Source organism: Mustela nivalis, assembly GCF_964662115.1.
Source record: "Mustela nivalis genome assembly, chromosome: 6".
Classification (NCBI taxonomy): domain Eukaryota; kingdom Metazoa; phylum Chordata; class Mammalia; order Carnivora; family Mustelidae; genus Mustela; species Mustela nivalis.
In genome coordinates, this window is record NC_139025.1 from 97,511,344 (window position 1) to 97,528,765 (window position 17,422).

General features: G+C 40.3%; 1 protein-coding gene across 1 annotated transcript; it reads right to left on the bottom strand.

Annotated features, from left to right (window-relative positions):
- On the bottom strand, positions 1-17,417 carry RAB2B (RAB2B, member RAS oncogene family). The gene is made up of 8 exons (XM_082736971.1): positions 17,309-17,417; positions 17,012-17,083; positions 13,501-13,568; positions 6,822-6,904; positions 6,513-6,605; positions 3,104-3,215; positions 2,621-2,689; positions 1-1,626 (listed from the first exon to the last, which is right to left on the bottom strand). Exons 1-8 carry the CDS (start codon positions 17,352-17,354, stop codon positions 1,519-1,521), a joined length of 651 nt encoding a protein of 216 aa, XP_082593097.1. The 5' UTR covers positions 17,355-17,417; the 3' UTR covers positions 1-1,518.
- Positions 17,418-17,422: the final 5 nt, after the last annotated feature.

The following is a 17,422-nucleotide window of genomic DNA, read 5'->3' on the forward strand; positions in this document are numbered from 1 at the left end:
TGCTTGGATACATGCATATATATTTAATAATGAAACAATTCAACAAAAAACTTAGAAAAATTCATGAGACCTCAATGCTGTGGAAGAGAAAGGGACATCAAGGCAGAAGATACAAAAACTGACTCAGAAGGCTGCCTGATGAGTGAAGCAAGACAAATTTGCTTAGCATTTTAGTAAATGCCCTTGAAAAGAAAAATGGCTGGAGGTACCCACTTATTTGACTACTTGGAAGCTGACAGCCTTACTGTATGCTGCACGGAATGGAGGCAAAAAGCCAGGGAAGGGAGAGAAGGACAAGGGGTAAGAGCAGTATGGAATCTAGGGTAAGCAGATGAAAGAAACTGAGAGAGTTACAAAGAGATGACTCAAGCCTTTTGTTTCCTCTGCAGTCTACAATAAACTTGTTCCAAGTCTTTAAATACGTCAGTCAAGTCCAATGATCACATAGTAAGTAGCACTAGGCACTGTGAAGGAATAGTGGAAGAAGCAGTTTACAAAAGTAAAGGGAAAACATGGTTCTTGCTCTCAAGGAGCTTACAGCCTAGATGGGGAGACAGATTCCACACACAAAACAAATTTACAAAGTAACATAAATATAAATAAATATACATATGAACAACATATGAAAGCTTAAGGGGTGCTGGGTCAATAATTATTTAGAAGTCCCTAGGTCAAAGAAGGCTTTCTGAAGGAAAAATTTGGGGACTGAGTATAATGTTAGCAGAGAATAGGACATATGCAAAGGCATAAAAGTGGAAATAAACATATTATGTCCAGTAAACAGATTAGCTTGATTAGAAAGTCTAAACAGGTCTTGTTGAGAAGTGTGGTGAAACAGTAAGGGGTTAATTTGGTGAAAGACACTGCAGTGTTAGGTCTGGTCCCTAAAACAAACAGGGAAAGAGGTTTCCTTTAGGTAGTGATGATAATAAGTAGCCCCAGGTCCAGGAACAACTCCACTGCTCTCAAAAGTTTTATAGTTACTCTGAGACAGAGAAACTAGCAACGGGATGGGAGAAAATTATTCAGCATCCTTGAGCAGCTCAAGTTGAAGGAAGTGCCTTCTCCAAGAACTCTTACAAAGTGGCAAGTGAAAACAATCAATGAAATTCCCAGATACAGGATCCACCATCCAAATGCCAGCCAGCCAGAACACAGTAAAATCAAGTGCTCAAGCAGAATGTCCTAGACCCTTGTTACTAATTCCTGGTAGGGAGCCAATTGTGTATGCTTATAAAATAATTTATTTTTGAGCTACCATGACAATCAACTTTGATCCTAACACTTTAGAAATTAAAATAGGAGGATGAGAAGAGCCCTAATCTTTAGGGAATGCTCACGTCCCTGAAGGAGGACAAGTCAGTAAGGGCCCAAGTTCTTCCCTGGTCTTTAAGTGGAAAGGCAAAACATCACACCTTGAAAAGAGGCTTTTCTCAGCCAGAGCAAGTAAGACCTCTTTCTTTAAGCCTATTGATCTGAAGCTGTTCCAGGAAGGAAAAAAGAGTCCAGACTAGATATTCAGCAGCAGCCGGAGTCAGACCCTATTTCACTAGAGTTCCGCTGTGAGGCGCTGGTTCCTACTGATGTTGAAATACACTGCTGAGGACCAATCTTGATGCCATTTGCCTGTAAAAGAAAAAAGTCAAGAGTTCCCACCTCAGTACTAAAGTAACTGGGATAAAAGGAATAAAAAGAGAAATCAGAAATTACATTTTCTAGAAGCAGATATGGCTTTGGCAGGTAACCATGTGCCCTAGCCAAACTGTTGTGGAACAATTGTGGAACAATAATCTTCAACAATAAAGATGAGATGACCAGTTCAGATATAAGTATTCTGGATGACTACAAGTGACTCTTATGCCCATTTCTTTTTTTTTTAAGGGAGGGAGGAGGGGAAGGGGCAGAAGGAAAGGGAGAAAGAATCTTTAAGCAGTCTCCAAGCCCAGTGCAGAGCCCAACGCAGGGCTTGATCTCACAACCCTGAGATCCTGACCTGCGCGGAAATCAAGAGTCAGATGCTTATGGACTGAGCCACCTAGGCACCTGTCTTGTGCCCATTTTTAAAGTGATAGCTGTATTTAGGTTTCATAGCTATGTGCAGAATCAGGATGAGATTAGGTAAGAGCAGGAGGAGTGAAAGAGTAGATATTAGCATATAATTCTTTTTTGTTTTGTTAAAACCCATTTGAATGTAAGATTTGCCCTAACAATAAATGTCTCTGTGCTTAAGTTAAAAAAAAAAAAAAAAAATTTTTTTTGTTTTGTTTTGATATAGAATCTGCTTTACAGAAACGGCCCAATTGAGCAGTTAAGAATTACATCACCCTAAACACTGGGATAGTAAAAACTGAGGGTGCAAAGAAAACTTCCCATATTGTATATACATTTTACATTACCAACTAATCATCTCTTCAAGCATTCTGGGCCCCAGACTTGAGGAAAAACAACAAAACAGAAAATGATGACAGATTTGTGTCCCTACATTAAAAAAAATCAAGTATGATTTGGCATAGCTTCAAATAGCATGATGTTAGAAAGGAAATGCTTACATTATAGAAAATTTCTTGTCCTCTTTAACACAAAACAAAGTTAACTGTCAGCACCCCCGACCCTTTCTCACCTCATTGTGGACATCAAATAAACCCTGCTGGATCTTCCTATATATTTCTTTGGCTGTGTTAATGAAGGCCTGAAAGAGACATAAATCATATTATTGGGCTCAAGTTTAGATAGAGAAATTAGAAAAAGGAAATACTAATATTATTCCCACTTGGATTTCTAAGGTATGAATTAGGAACCATTGAGAATAGCTACAGTAGAACCCATGAGACCCTCCAACTAAAATATTTACAAATAACACTGGTGTCTAATCCACACTTACTAATTAATGTTACACAAGGCAAAAATGAAACTCCACTGTAGGAATCAAGGCAAAAAAAAAAAAAAAAAAAAAAGACAATTCCCTCAAAGGGAGACATATAGTCAATGGGACAACAAAATATCCTTTCCCTATCAATGGTCTTATCGAAGAAAATTCTGAATAAAAGAATAAAGATATGATGTCATCTCCCAAAAGCTTTCCCTATTCTTTCCCAAGTAATACCTCTTCAACATTGCAGGCTGTTTTGGCTGAAGTTTCCATGAAGATAAGTCCATGCTCCCGAGCAAAGGCCTCTCCTTCTTCTCTCTTCACGTCCCTACGGGACTCTAAGTCACTGCAAGAGATTAATTGGGAAGACAACTAAAAAGAGATCCAAGTAAAAGAAGAAACTCTTACTCTAAAAGAATCCCATGGCTGTTTCAACCACCAATTAATAATACATAAAAAATGTAGATCCTACATGATATTCTCTTATACAGGGTTACTGATTTCTGTAGCTTCTTGGAAAATTGTTCTTTAACTGCATGGTTGAGGATAATACGTATTCTCTTATGGAAAAAAAGATGTATAAAAAGTTAGGCAAGCCCCACAGTTACTCAAGGCTTACTGTGCTCCATGTTTCTTTTTAAAATGAGATCCAGTGAGAGCCAAGGAAAGAAGATAAAAGGGAAATTCCAATTGTTAGAAAGGAGAAAGCCCCATCCCATAAAGTCAGATGCCCCATCCCATAGCAGTGTCTTCCTCCTTTACTGGAATCAACCCATAAGAACAGAGAATGTCAGGAATAAGAACACAGCTGTCTTAATTCTCACTAGTCTCATTAATAACATATATAATAGCAGCTTGCCACCAGGGAAATAAAAGACTCAAGACAAAAATGTATAAAGTTGGGTGATATGAGGGGAAAAAAGATACAGCCACAGACTGAGAAACAGAATCAGGTATATGGAAAGACTTTATGACAAGAAAGGATAAAAGGCTTCAGATAAGGTAAGGATGGACTGTATGATTTCCATTTTTCTAACTGGAAATTTGCATTTCAGAGATTTCCAGTCTTCCAACGATGAAAAGAAATCAAAGAGTAAGCCCACAGCAGGGCACCTAGGGGGCTCAGTTGTTAACAGTCTTCGGCTCAGGTCCTGATCCCAGAGTCCTGGGATCAAGCCCCACATTGGGCTTCCTGCTCAGTGGGAAGCCTGCTCTCCCCTTCCCACTTCCCCTGCTTGTGTTCCCTCTCTCACTATCTGTCAAATAAATAAAATCTTACAAAAAAAAAAAAAAGTAAGCCCACAAAAGAACAGCAAATCTATAAAATATCTATTTATCATTCACCAGCTGTGTGAAGACCAGGGAAGAACTACCCATCTAAATGTCTACACCTAGGGGCGCCTGGGTGGCTCAGTGGGTTAAAACTTCTGCCTTCGGCTCAGGTCATGATCCCAGGGTCCTGGGATCGAGCCCCGCGTCGGGCTCTCTGTTCAGCAGGGAGCCTGCTTCCCTTCCTCTCTCTCTGCCTGCCTCTCTGTCTACTTGTGATTTCTGTCAAATAAATAGGTAAAGTCAACATACATACATACATACATACATGTCTACACTAGACCAGCTGCTCCTCTAAGCTCCAGATCTCCTCTATTTGTCTGTTCTTCATTTCCAGTCTGATGTGTAAAAGGCCCCAACACATACATCAAAATAGAACTTGATCTTTTCCCCCTAACTGCTTCTGCCCCAGGCTTCCACATCTCCATTCAGCACAGAAGCTAAATCCAGGACGTCATTATTTCAACACCTTTTCCTTCTTCATTCCAAATACCCAATTCATCCCAAAGCAAGGAACTTCCAAAATGCACCTTAACATGTGTCACCATTTTCCCTCTCTGGTGTCATCACCTGAGTTCACGTCATCATTCACATTTAGACTACAGAAATGAACGTCCCACTTCAACCCCTGCTCCCCTCCAGAGTGATCTTTTAAAATCTAATCAAGCCACGTCTCTGCTTAAAACTCTTAAAAGCTTCCTACTGTATTTAGAATAAAATATGTAAGGATTGAAAGTGCTGAATTCTGGCCCCTTCTTACCTTCCCAACCACATCTTGTACCATTCCCCCTTGATTCAGCCCAACATACTGATTTCCTTCAATGCCATGACCTTGCCAAGGTTCTTCCCAGTTCAAGGTTTTCAGTTTGTTCAACCTTTCTGATACTTTTCTCTTTTTCAAACCATGCCCACTGAACTCTTACCTATCCTTCAGATTCCAGCTTAACCACCACCCTTTATTAAAAATAGTACCCTGGTTTTACTTACTTGTGGAGCATAAGGAATAACATAGACGACATGGGGAGATCGAGAGGAGAAGTGAGCTGGGGGAAATCGGACGGGGAGACAAACCACAAGACACTATGGACTCTGAGAAACAAACTGAAGGTTTTGGAGGGGAGGGAGTGGGGGGTTGGGTGTGCCTGGTGGTGGGTATTGAGGAGGGCACATATTGCATGGAGCACTGGGGTGTGGTGCATCAAAAATGAATTTTGGAACACTGAAAAAAAATAAAGTTTTTAAAAAAAATTAAAAATAGTACCCTGTTACTCTCTTTTATAGCACCTTTCTTTCCTTCACTGTATTTATCACAATTTGTAATTAGACATAAATCCCTTTATATTTAATATTTATGTCACCAATAAACTATAAGCTCCATAGAATCAGGGGCATGACTCTTCTTTTCTCACCTTGTACTCTCAGGATCTGGCAAATATACATTTAGAATGTGTTCAAATAAATAAGTATAATAAGTCAGTGGTCGCAGCTCTCTCAAATGGTACACTTTAGGCACTACTACAAACCCACAGGAGTGCCACAGGATACTTTCTTATTTTTTTGCCACAGGATAAATTTTCGAGGGAAACGCAGTTAACACTCAACATTAAAACACTACATGAGTTGTAAGCTTAAGACTGTTTGCAAGATCACTGTCAGATCAAAACAGATCCTGTTCAATATTTGCATATGTTTGTGGAACCTGAATTTTTGGCAGTTGCTATGATGAAAAGCAAGTACAAAATTGGGGTGCCTGGGTGGTTCAGTCAGTTAAGCTTTCAACTCTTGATTTCAGCTCAGGTCATGATCCTAGGGTTCTGGGATCAAGCCCCATATCAGACTCCCTGCTCAGTGGGAAGCCTGCTTCTCCCTCTCCCACTACCACTCCTACTGCTTGTGTTCCCTCTCCAGCTGCCTCCCTCTCTGTCAAATTAATAAAATCTTTAAAAAAAAAAAGAGTCTGACTTTGACCCTCATCATGATCTCAGGATCCTGGGATTGAGCCCCACGTGGGCTCCCTGCTCAGTGAGGAGTCTGCTTGTCCTTCTCCCTCTGCCTGCTGTTCCCCTTGCTTGTGCGCACTCTGTCTCTCTCTCTCCTCATGCATGCATTTTCTCTAAGTAAATAAAAATGTTAAAAACAAAATGGTTAAAATGAAAGTCTACCTTATGCATATTTTACCACAATTATTTTTTAATTTTTTTAAAATAAAGAGCACCATAAACTAAAAAAGTTTAGGGACCAATTAGTTCAATGTCCACAGAGCACTTAACATGACTTCTGGTCCTTATTATTTCTACTACAAGTAAAATTTTACCTCTTATTCCCAATCAGCATGATAACCATGTTGGAGCTGGAGTGTTGCCGGGCATCCTCTAACCAGGAGGTTAGGTGGTTGAAGGTTTCACGCCTACAGCAGGAAAGTTTAAAAGTGGATCAGAGGTCCATTTCAAAATGCCAAAGGAATTCCAAACACATGGGAAAAGGGGGAAAGTTACATGTGTAATAGAAAATATTAGAGAAGCCTTTCCCCTTTAGTATTCTTACCAGAACCAGAACACAGGAAAGAAAAAGATTTTGAGAACATGGGGAAAAGGCTCCCTCCTGCCTACCTGATCTGACTCACCTGGTGATGTCATACACTAGCAGTGCTCCAGCTGCTCCCCTGTAGTAGGAACGGGTGATAGAGCGGAAGGATTCTTGCCCAGCCTTTCCCACCAACATGGCAACAAAAAAATCCCAACAAAACCAGGTTATTTCCAGAGAAAGGACTTGATCACGTGCCACTCTAACACAAAGGACTTAACTTTATGACAAAGACATTCTCATACATTTTCCAATATCCTCTAGGAGAGAACTGGAAATAAGACTAGAAACTCAAGAGCATTTCAATCCCCACATGATGCTGAACACAGCACATTAACCTATTTATATTCTTTTATCTGTAAAAAGGAAACTATCTTAAAATGCGAATTCCTTGTCTAATGGAATTGGGTCCATTCCAATGGGTCAATGTAGAAAATCAGTCAGATACAAAGCACTTAATTTGGGTATATGCTGACACTTAGTGTTCCACCACTAAAGATGGGACTACCAAGGGATCTTGTCATAGCAAGTAAGAACAAGGAATAGGGAAAGAAGCCCACGGTCCAGGACAGAGTTTTCCTTAAAAAAAAAAAAAAAAAAAAAAAAATATTCAGGGGTGCCTGGGTGGCTCAGTTGTTAAGTGTCTGCCTTCAGCTTAGGTCATGATCCCAAGGTCCTGAGATTAAGCTCCACATTGGGCTCCCTGCTCAGCAGGAAGCCTGCTTCTCCCTCTCCCGCTCCCCCTGCTTGTGTTCCCTCTCTCCCTGTGTCTGTCTCTGTCAAATGAATGAACAAATCTTTAAAAAACAAAAAACAAATGTTTATACTCATCTCATTTCCAAATGGGGCCAAGATATTTATAACTGAGCAATTTTTTAAAAGATTTTATTTATTTATTTAACAGAGAGTGATCACAAGTAGGCAGAGAGGCAGGCAGAGAGAGTGAATACTAATAATATTAGTGAATAGTATTCAGTGAATACTAATAACACAAATAGGAAAACTGAACCTCAAAAGTTACAAAATCCATAACTACTGAATACACAATTAAACTCAGGATCTTAGTGTACCCTAGCTCCAAGGTTTGTTCTATTAGCCATTACATCATACAATCTAAACCTGGGTTTGAAGGTGAGAAGAGAGCTCCAGTACATTAATTGTAAGGTTATTCTTCCAACAACATGAGACTCTCTTTCTACAAGAATAATACAAATGTTTTAGTGAGCTGTGTGCCTCTTAGTACACCAAAATTAAAAATAATTCTAAAGAACTTTGTTGGTGGGGTGCCTGAGTGGCTCAGTTGTTAAGCATCTACCTTTGGCTCAGGTCATGATCCCGGGGTCCTGGGATGGAGCCCCACATCAGGCTCCCTGCTCCACAGGAAGCCTGCTTCTCCCTCCCACTCCCCCTGCTGTGTTCCCTCTCTCACTGTGTGTGTGTGTCTCTCTCTCTCAAAGAAATAATTAAAATCTTAAAAAAAAAAAAAGGACTTTGTTGGTAATATTAATGTTACTTTAAGATTTAAAACACGTTTTTCCTCTCTTAAGAGCTCACTTAACGTTTTATTTAGTCCCAAATAGTTTTAGGTCTTAAATTATTTGATTCCCATTTTGCTTTTACCTTTTCTTCTCTTCTGCTGCTGTTGAAAGGCCCCTCCCTCCCTGTGTTGTTCTAGGAACTAAAGGGAAATCTTGAGGGGGACCTATGATGGTTGAAGCACATGGCAGCATCTAACTTAGGCAGCCAAAAATACTTCCAGGGGCTCATCAGAAAATGCCTCTTAAAAACAGATCCCTTGGGCACCTGGGTGGTAGCTGTCGGTTGAGTGTCTGACTCTTGATTTCAACCCAGGTCCTGGTGGTGGGATCAAGCCCATGTTGGGCTCCCCACTGAGGGGGAAGTCTCCTTCTCCCTCTGCCCCCTCCCCCTGCTTGCAAGCATGTCTCAAGCTCTCTAAAATAAATAAATAATTTAAAAAAAAAAAAACCCAGTTCAGTCAGTTACGCATCTGCCTTACACTCAGGTCAAGATCCCAGAGTCCTGGGATTGAGCCCCATGTCGGGCTCCCTGCTCAGTGAGGAGTCTGCTTCTCACCTTCCCTCTGCCCCATCCCAACTTTTTTTTTCCTCTCTCGCTCTCAAAATAAATAAAATGTATTTTTTAAGTTAAAAATTAAAAATCAAAAATCAAATCCATTTACTTCTTCATCTCATTCTAGTTCATCAATGGTTTTGCTGAACCAATAACCTAGAAAGAGTGAGTGGTTCCCTTTGGGCTGGTCCATGTTGATATTAGGTATCTTTGTCCAACACCATTAAACAAATCTGAATCAGCACAGAATTAAGATGAAGATATAAAGTATATAAAAATAATTAACACCTTTTGAATTTCTCCCAAGTGGAAGAATTGTATTATGGTTTCAAGATACATACAATTAAACCTCACACAACATGGGTTTGAACAGCTCTGGTTCATTTACACAGATTCTTTATAGCACAGCACTGTAAATGCATTTACTCCCTAATGGTTTTCTTTTTCAATTTTTTTTTTTTAAAGATTTTATTTATTTATCAGAGAGAGAGAGGGAGAGAGAGTGAGCACAGGCAGACAGAATGGCAGGCAGAGGCAGAGGGAGAAGCAGGCTCCCTGCTGAGCAAGGAGCCCAAAGTGGGACTCGATCCCAGAACGCTGGGATCACGACCTGAGCCGAAGGCAGCTGCTTAACCAACTGAGCCACCCAGGCGTCCCTTCTTTTTCAATTTTTTAATTTTGTTTTAAGGCCCAATGCAGGGTTTGAACTCACAACCCTGACATCAATACTTGAGCTGAAATCAAGAGTCAGATGCTTAACTAACTGAGCCAGCCAGGCACACCTCTCCCTTAAGGGTTTTTTTAGTTTTTTTTTTTTTTTAAGACTTTCATTCATTTATTTGACAGAGAACGCACACAAGCAGGAGGAGTGCAGACAGAGGGAGAGGGAGAAGCAGGCTCCCCTCCAAGTAGAGAGCCCGATGCAAGGCTCAATCCCAGGACCCTGGGATCATGACCTGAGCCAAAGGCAGATGTCTTGTCTAACCCACTGAGCCACCTAAGCATCCCTCCCTTGTTTTTTTTTTTTTTAAGATTTTATTTATTTATTTATTTGACAGAGATCACAAGTAGGCAGAGAGAGAGGAAGAGAAGTAGGCTCCCTGCTGAACAGAGAACCAGACATGGGGCTTGATCCTAGGGCCCTGGGATCATGACCTGAGCTGAAGGCAGAGGCTTTAACCCACTGAGCCACCCAGGTGCCCCTCCCTTGTGGTTTTCTTAACATTTTCTTTTCTCTACCTTACTAGAAACAAAATATGTGTTAATCCATTTTTTTATGTTATGGGTAACCCTTCTGGTCAACAGGAGATTATTAGGAGTTAAGTTTTTGAGGATGCCTGGCTAGCTTAGTCAGAATGGCATGTGACCCTTGATCTCAGGGTCATGAGTTCAAGCCGAAGCCCCACGCTGGATGTAGAGATTACTTAAAATAAATAAATAAAATTTATTTTAAAAAGTAGTTAAGTTTTGGGGGAGTCAAAAGTCATATGCAGGGGCGCCTGGGTGGCTCAGTGGGTTAATGCCTCTGCCTTCGGCTCGGGTCATGATCTCGGGGTCCTGGGATCATGCCCCGGATGGGGCTCTCTGCTCAGCAGGGAGCCTGCTTCCTCCTCTCTCTCTGCCTGCCTCTCTGCCTACTTGTGATCTCTATCAAATAAATAAATAAAATCTTAAAAAAAAAAAAAAGTCATATGCAGATTTCTGACTGTTTATGTCCCTAAATCCCATACTGTTAAGGGTCAACTGTCGTTTGAAGTATTTATTCCTATGAGTCAGAAAGGCTCATTTCCTAAGAATCAAAATGCATTATTGAAGTAAAACACAAATGAGTTTGGGATTGACCCGTATTTTATATTAACTAGAGTATAACGCCTCCTCATTTAGCATGAGTTATTTGTACAATATGTACAATATGTACAACCATATGTACAGAGTGAAAAGAGATAAAAACAATATGTGGTTCTCCAGGGACATCTGGCTGACTTGGTGGAACATGCAACTCTTGACCTCAGGGTTGTGAGTTCAAGCCCCATATTGGGCAAGGAGCCTACTAAAAAAAAAAAAAAAAAAAAGGTAATACAGGTCTCTAAATCCTTAGCAATAACCAAAACAGTGACAACAAAGCACTAGGTAACTTGATCTCTTTAAAAATTCCCTTCATGGGGCGCCTAGGTGGCTCAGTGGGTTAAAGCCTCTGCCTTCGGGTCAGGTCATAATCCCAGTGTCCTGGGATCCAGCCCCACATCAGGCTCTCTGCTCAGCAGGGAGCCTGCTTCCCCCACTCTCTCTCTGCCTGCCTACTTGTGATCTTGACACCCCCCCCAAAAAAAAGGAATCTTTAAGAAAATAAAAATAAAAATAAAAATTCCCTTCATATTTATAAAAATAAATATTCCCTAAATATTTTCACGTAGGATGACTTTGGGAGTATGTGAGAGAATGGGGGTCAACAAAATGGGAAACTAACGTGAGTAAACAAGGAGCAGATCAGGACTGACAAGGGAAAAATGATCAGGGTTACCCAGAGAACGGCAAACAAGAAACACAATACATTATAGACAGGAATCTCTTAAAAATTTCAAATACAGGGGCTCCTGGGTGGCTCAGTCATTAAGCGTCTGCCTTTGGCTCAGGTCATGATCCCAGGGTCCTGGGACTGAGCCCCACATCAGGCTCCCTGCTTGGTGGGAAGCCTGCTTCTCCCTCTCCCACTCCCCCTGCTTGTTTTCCCTCACTTTCTGTCAAATAAATTAATAAAATCTTTAAAAAAAATAAAAATAAAAAAGTTTGTGGGGTGCCCAGGTGGGTCAGTCAGTTGGGTGGCTGCCTTCGGCTCAGGTTGTGATCTCAGGGTCCTCGGATGGAGCCCCACATCGGGCTCACTGCTGATCAGGGAGCCTGCTTCTCCACCTCCCTCTGCTACTTCCCCTGCTTGTGTTCTCTGTCAAATAAATAAATGAAATCTTTAAAAAAAAAAGAGCAAGTGTGGAATATTCAGAGGTATATTGCTAGTGCTTCCACTATTAGAGATGTAAGTCTGTTCAAAAGGGCAAAAGGTTTTATAATACTTGCAAATACAACCAAATAATGTACAAGAGAATATGATTCTAGTTAAAAGCACCTAATAAATCAGCACACCCAGAAACGGTAACAACCATGGAGGCCACCAGAAAAAGACTCTGCTAAAAGGGCTTAGAGCAACTTACTTACAAGTTAACAAGTAAACTTAAAACTGCAAGTTAACTTACAGTTGACTCTGCAACAAGAGGGGAGTTAGGGATTCTGGCCACCATGCAGTCATATAACTCCCTCCTATAACTTTGACTCCTCCAAACCTTAACTACTAATAACCTACTGTTGACCAGAAGACTTACCCATAATGTATCATGTTAATCAACAAATCTTTAAATATTGTATTTTTACAGTAAAATAAGCTAGAGAATAAACTGTTAAAATACACTTACAGTACCATAGTGCACTTATTGACAAAAATTAACATATAAACAGACCTGCACAATTCAAACATATGTTGTTCAAGGATCAATTGTACTTTTAAGACAGATACCTGCATGCATAGGGAGACGGAGGATGGGAGGAGGAGAAAGGGAGAAAAAAAGGAAAATCACTCTACTGCTTATAACTCTAAGGGCTTCAGTTCTTGAGTTTTGAAAAAAAATATATCAAATAATAAGTAAATAAAAACAGATTTTAGCTGAATATTAAGCAACTCTGTGCTTGCTTTCTTTAAATTCAAATAAAGACAGGGTATTATTTTCCTTAGAGAAGAGAAAAGATACAAATTAAATGAGGTAATATATGTAAAAGCAATTTACATGGATAAAACAAAATTGTACAAAGTCAAGCTAAATTTTGGGAATACCACATTCATCAAATTTTAAAATATGCATAAACTGACCCAGAATTTCCATCTCTGGGCAGGCATTCCACAGAAATTCTCAAACATTTGCATAAAGATGTGGTAATCAAGGACATTCAATGAAAATTTGCCAAAGTAAAAACTGAAAACCTGAATTTCAATCATTGAGAGGATCATTAAATAAATGATGTTACAGACTTTTTAATGAGTCTATATAGTGGTTAAAAGGAATGAGATAGAGATATATGAATCTACATGAAGTATCCAAAACATAGAAATTATTAAGTAAAAAAACTAATTCACATAGCTAGGTCTACTCAGCTATAATTCTATACAAGTAAAACTAATAAGAACAAAACCACTACCATACATTTGTACATGTATATGTATCTGAACACAAAGAAAGTCTTGAAGTATAACCACTGAAACATTCACACTGGATAGGCAGAAACCAGGAATGGAAGGAAGAGGTTTATGTGTGTAAAAGGGAACATTCAAATTTTACTCTATACACTTACATCGTTTGCTTTTATTTTTACTAGGACAAACTCATACACTACTTGAATAATTTAAAATAATAATACAAAGATACGGCATTCAGAATTTTAACTGTAACAGATAAAAGTGAAAACTCTTCCCCTGCTCTTATGTCTACCATCATCCCCACCCTCATAGCCCCTTGCCCCTCCATCAGCCTTTACTGTTCTGTTTGGATCTTGGTCAGAGACTAAGTATTTCTGTTCTCTCTTACCGTATCCCAGATTTGCAGTTTGATTTGTTTTCCATCAATGTTGACCATACGGGCCCCAAACTCTACACCTGTCAGTGAAGAGCAAAACAAAGGATGTGATTCTCATGAACATCACCCATGTTGAAAGGTTCATGTTTTTCCCCAATATGCCAACTGACTGCTTCTCTGTCTGCACTCAATACCACTACGCCTATTACTGCTATTTGCTACAACTAATTTTGTGTTTCTTAAACCTTCATTTTCCTCCTAGAATTAAAAAATTAAAATCTAGGTGATAATGACTTCAGGAATGTAAGCAAAAAGCAGATATGGAGATGAAACTAATTAAGAAGTAGAAAAGATGCATAAATGTTTAGTAATATTAATACTTAAATTTCATTTAGTTTTGTAACTTTTTAAAAAAAATCGAAAATTTTTGAAGTATTTCCTGTAAGTTTCTTTTTTTTTTTTTTCCTGTAAGTTTCTTGAAGTCACTCCCTAGTCCAATATTTCCTTTTTTGCAATTCCTTAATTTTTTGTTTGAGAAAAGAGCCTACCTAAGAAGTATGTTCTCAAGAATGATACATTTCAGATCTCTACTAATTCCCATAGTTCATCAGAAAATAGCCTTCCTCATAGGATTATGGAAACTGACAGTCTGAATAAATGTTTTAGTCTACCTGGCATTCATCTTCTTTCAAGTAATGTTAGAACAAAACTTAAAATTGAAGGTTGCTCAAATTGAAAATAACTGGGGTGCCTGGGTGGCTCCGTGGGTTAAGCCTCTGCCTTCAGCTCGGGTGATGGTTTCAGGATCCTGGGATAGAGCCCCATGTCCAGCTCTATGGTGGGCGGGAGGCCTGCCTCCCCCTCTCTTTCTGCCTGCCTCTCTGCCTACTTGTGATCTCACTTTCAAACAAATAAATAAAATCTTTAAAAAAATTTGAAAATACTTGATCTTAATTCAGACAATTTGTCCTGCGGTCTATTTTCATATGGTACTTTTACTAGAGGAATTCTGATTTCCAAGTAAAAAAAAAAAACACTAAAACTTAGCTTCTACTAAAGGGCTGATAGATGCCTATTCAGTGGCTCCACACACAACATTATCTGGACTATCTCTCTCACATGCTGCAGTTAGTAAGACATAAAAAAATGTTTCTGGCGGCCTGGGTGGCTCAGTGGGTTAAGCTGCTGCCTTCAGCTCAGGTCGTGATCTCAGGAACCTGGGATCGAGTCCCGCATCGGGCTCTCTGCTCAGCAGCGAGCCTGCTTCCTCCTCCTCTCTCTCTCTCTCTCTCTCTGCCTGCCTCTCTGCCTACTTGTGATCTCTCTCTGTCAAATAAACAAATAAAATCTTAAAAAAAAAAATGTTTCTTACTACTCTAGACTGCTTTATCAAGAACAGTGATAACTAGTGAAAAAAAATCACTAGATTTTTTTTTTCTTTCTGGACAACAGAAATGGAATTTCAATAGTGAATTAAAAAAATAGAGCTTGTCTTCTATCCAATTTCCCCCAGTTATGCACTCAGAGATCCTTATATTTTGCATGTATTTTCTATCCAAGTATCTTATCTTGGTATATAAGACTGAATTCAGGGGCACCTGGGTGGCTCAGTGACTTAAACCTCTGCCTTCTGCTCAGGTCATGATCTCAGGGTCCTGAGATCAAGCCCCACATGGGGCTCTCTGCTCAGTGGGGAGCCTGCTTCCCCTTCTCTCTCTGCCTGACTCTCGGCCTATTTGTGATCTCTCTGTCAAATAAATAAATAAAATCTTAAAAAAAAAAAAAAAAAGACTGAATTCATAAAGAAACAGAGTCTACACAGGACTCTGGCAAAAACTTGATCACTTCATTCCTCCACTTTAAAATTTGTTATTTGTAGGGCCCCCGGGTGGCTCAGTGGGTTAAACATCTGCCTTCACTTCAGGTCATGATCCCAGGGGCATGGGATGAGCCCCACATCAGGCTCCCTGCTCAGCAGAGAGTCTGCTTCTCCCTCTCCCTCTGCTGCTACCCCTGCTTGTGCTTTCTCACTTGCTCGCTCTATCAAATGAATAAATAAAATATTTTTAAAAATTTTGTCACTTGCTTTATCCTTTAGCTGTTTTATAACTTGGTCTCTAATTTATTCTCCAGCTTTATTTTTTGTCACTCTTCACATGAAATTTCATGCTCCAGCCATATTAAATCACTTTCTTTTCCAAAGGTAGTCTGATCAGACATTCCATCATTTGCAAACATTATTCTCTTCTTGCCCTCACCACCTTTACATCGCTACAACCCCTGTGCCAGGCTAACTCCTATTCATTCAATTTTCAGCCTTTCCAGATAGAGGTAGCAGCCTCTCCTCCCCTTTTACCATAGGAATTTAGTTATCAGCATCTGTTCCAGCCCCACCTCCTATATTGGCAGACTATAAACTACTTAAGGACAGGCACAACATTTGCCTAGTTAAGCGCTATATATCATTAGCACCTTTTACACTGTGCTCACTTCATATTAACTTAAAAAGATATTTTCCTGTAGATGTTATCCTCTAAATCCTTTTCTAACCCCATTACTTATTTGGCTTTGAATAAGGTGTACAGAAGCAGAAGTAGCTTCAGATTTCAATAAGGTGGTATCTGGAAGTAGTAATATGTTAAGAATAGGAGTTAGGGATTTTATTTTATTTTTTTAGATTTTATTTATTTGACAGAGAGAGAACATAAATAGGCAGAAAGCAGGCAGAGAGAGAGGGGAAAGCAGGCTCCCCGCTGAGCAGAGAGCCTGATGCAGGGCTCAGATCCCAGGATCCTAATCCCAGGACCCTGAGATCATGACCAGAGCGGAAGACAGAGGCTTTAGCTCGCGGAGCCGATCTGGCGCCCCGGCGTTAGGGATTCTACTCAGAAACTGCATTTGCATGGCAAGAAAGCTAGTTTCATATCCATTACTCATTTGGAGTTGGGTTCTGGAGATTATGGGGAAGGGGTTGCTAAAGTCCCAGGAGGCCCCTGCCTTAATACAAATGTGCAGCAAATGTTTATGCCTTCCATTATCACCAGTGTGATTTTGGAATTCTACTATACTCTTTTCTTTAAAAGTCATTTGCTTCATCTACCTTCTAACTCAAGTCTGGGAGGGCTCTTCAGATTTACTACTTCCTCTCCAACACACAAAAATCTCTGCGTGTTGGTGGTCACTTTGAAAAACATATGTGACGTTTGCACTAACCACAAAACAAGGTGAGTTTTTTAATAAACAGTTAAGCTTTCGTGGAATTTTCCATAAACATACAAATTATATTTAGGGGGTAAAAGCCCCACGGCAATGAACCCATATCTCACGCCCATCTCTGAAGTTACCTTTCAATGATTAACTCCCCATTTATCAACATTGTTAGTCACTCTTTATTTACCGTAACTTTCGACTAGCTTAAAAATAGGAAAAGGTAACTTTTCACTTGGAATACCGAAGCCAGCTAACTTCCCACTTCAGCTAGTCAGGTTTCGTTATCTCTTCTGCGACAGGTAGGTGGACCTACCTATTGTGAGGTCGTGGACAGGCTGGAACCGCTTGTCTGTAAACTGCAGGAGGAGACATGACTTCCCCACACCTAAAAAAGGAAGACGCACATTCTACGAGTCACGCGGCCTAAGAACAATCTCGAGTCCCGGCGCCGGGGCTGGGGAAGGGGAGCCCTGAGCCCCGCCCCCGGCCGCCCCGCCCCCGCCCGCTCTTCATTTAATCGCCCAGCCCACTAAATGAGCCCCGCCCCACGCCCCGATTTGTGAACTTCGGATCCCCGCCCCAGCCATGAGGGCAGTCGCCCGCAGCTTACCTGTGTCCCCGATGATGATGTACTTGAAGAGATAAGCATAAGTCATGGTCCCGTTTCCTCTGGATTCCGGGTCCGCCCGACTTCTACAGCCACTTACCTCCGGCCTCTCTAGCC

Bases quoted from the DNA above. Each gene is read 5' to 3' on its own strand.
- RAB2B (XM_082736971.1), bottom strand. From the start codon at position 17,354: ATGACTTATGCTTATCTCTTCAAGTACATCATCATCGGGGACACAG. The intron at 6,905-13,500 runs GTAAGAGAGAAC...TTGGTGGGAAAG, and splicing joins AACTGCAAATCTGGGATACG to GCTGGGCAAGAATCCTTCCG. The intron at 3,216-6,512 runs GTAAAATTTTAC...AATCTCTTGCAG, and splicing joins ATGCTGATTGGGAATAAGAG to TGACTTAGAGTCCCGTAGGG.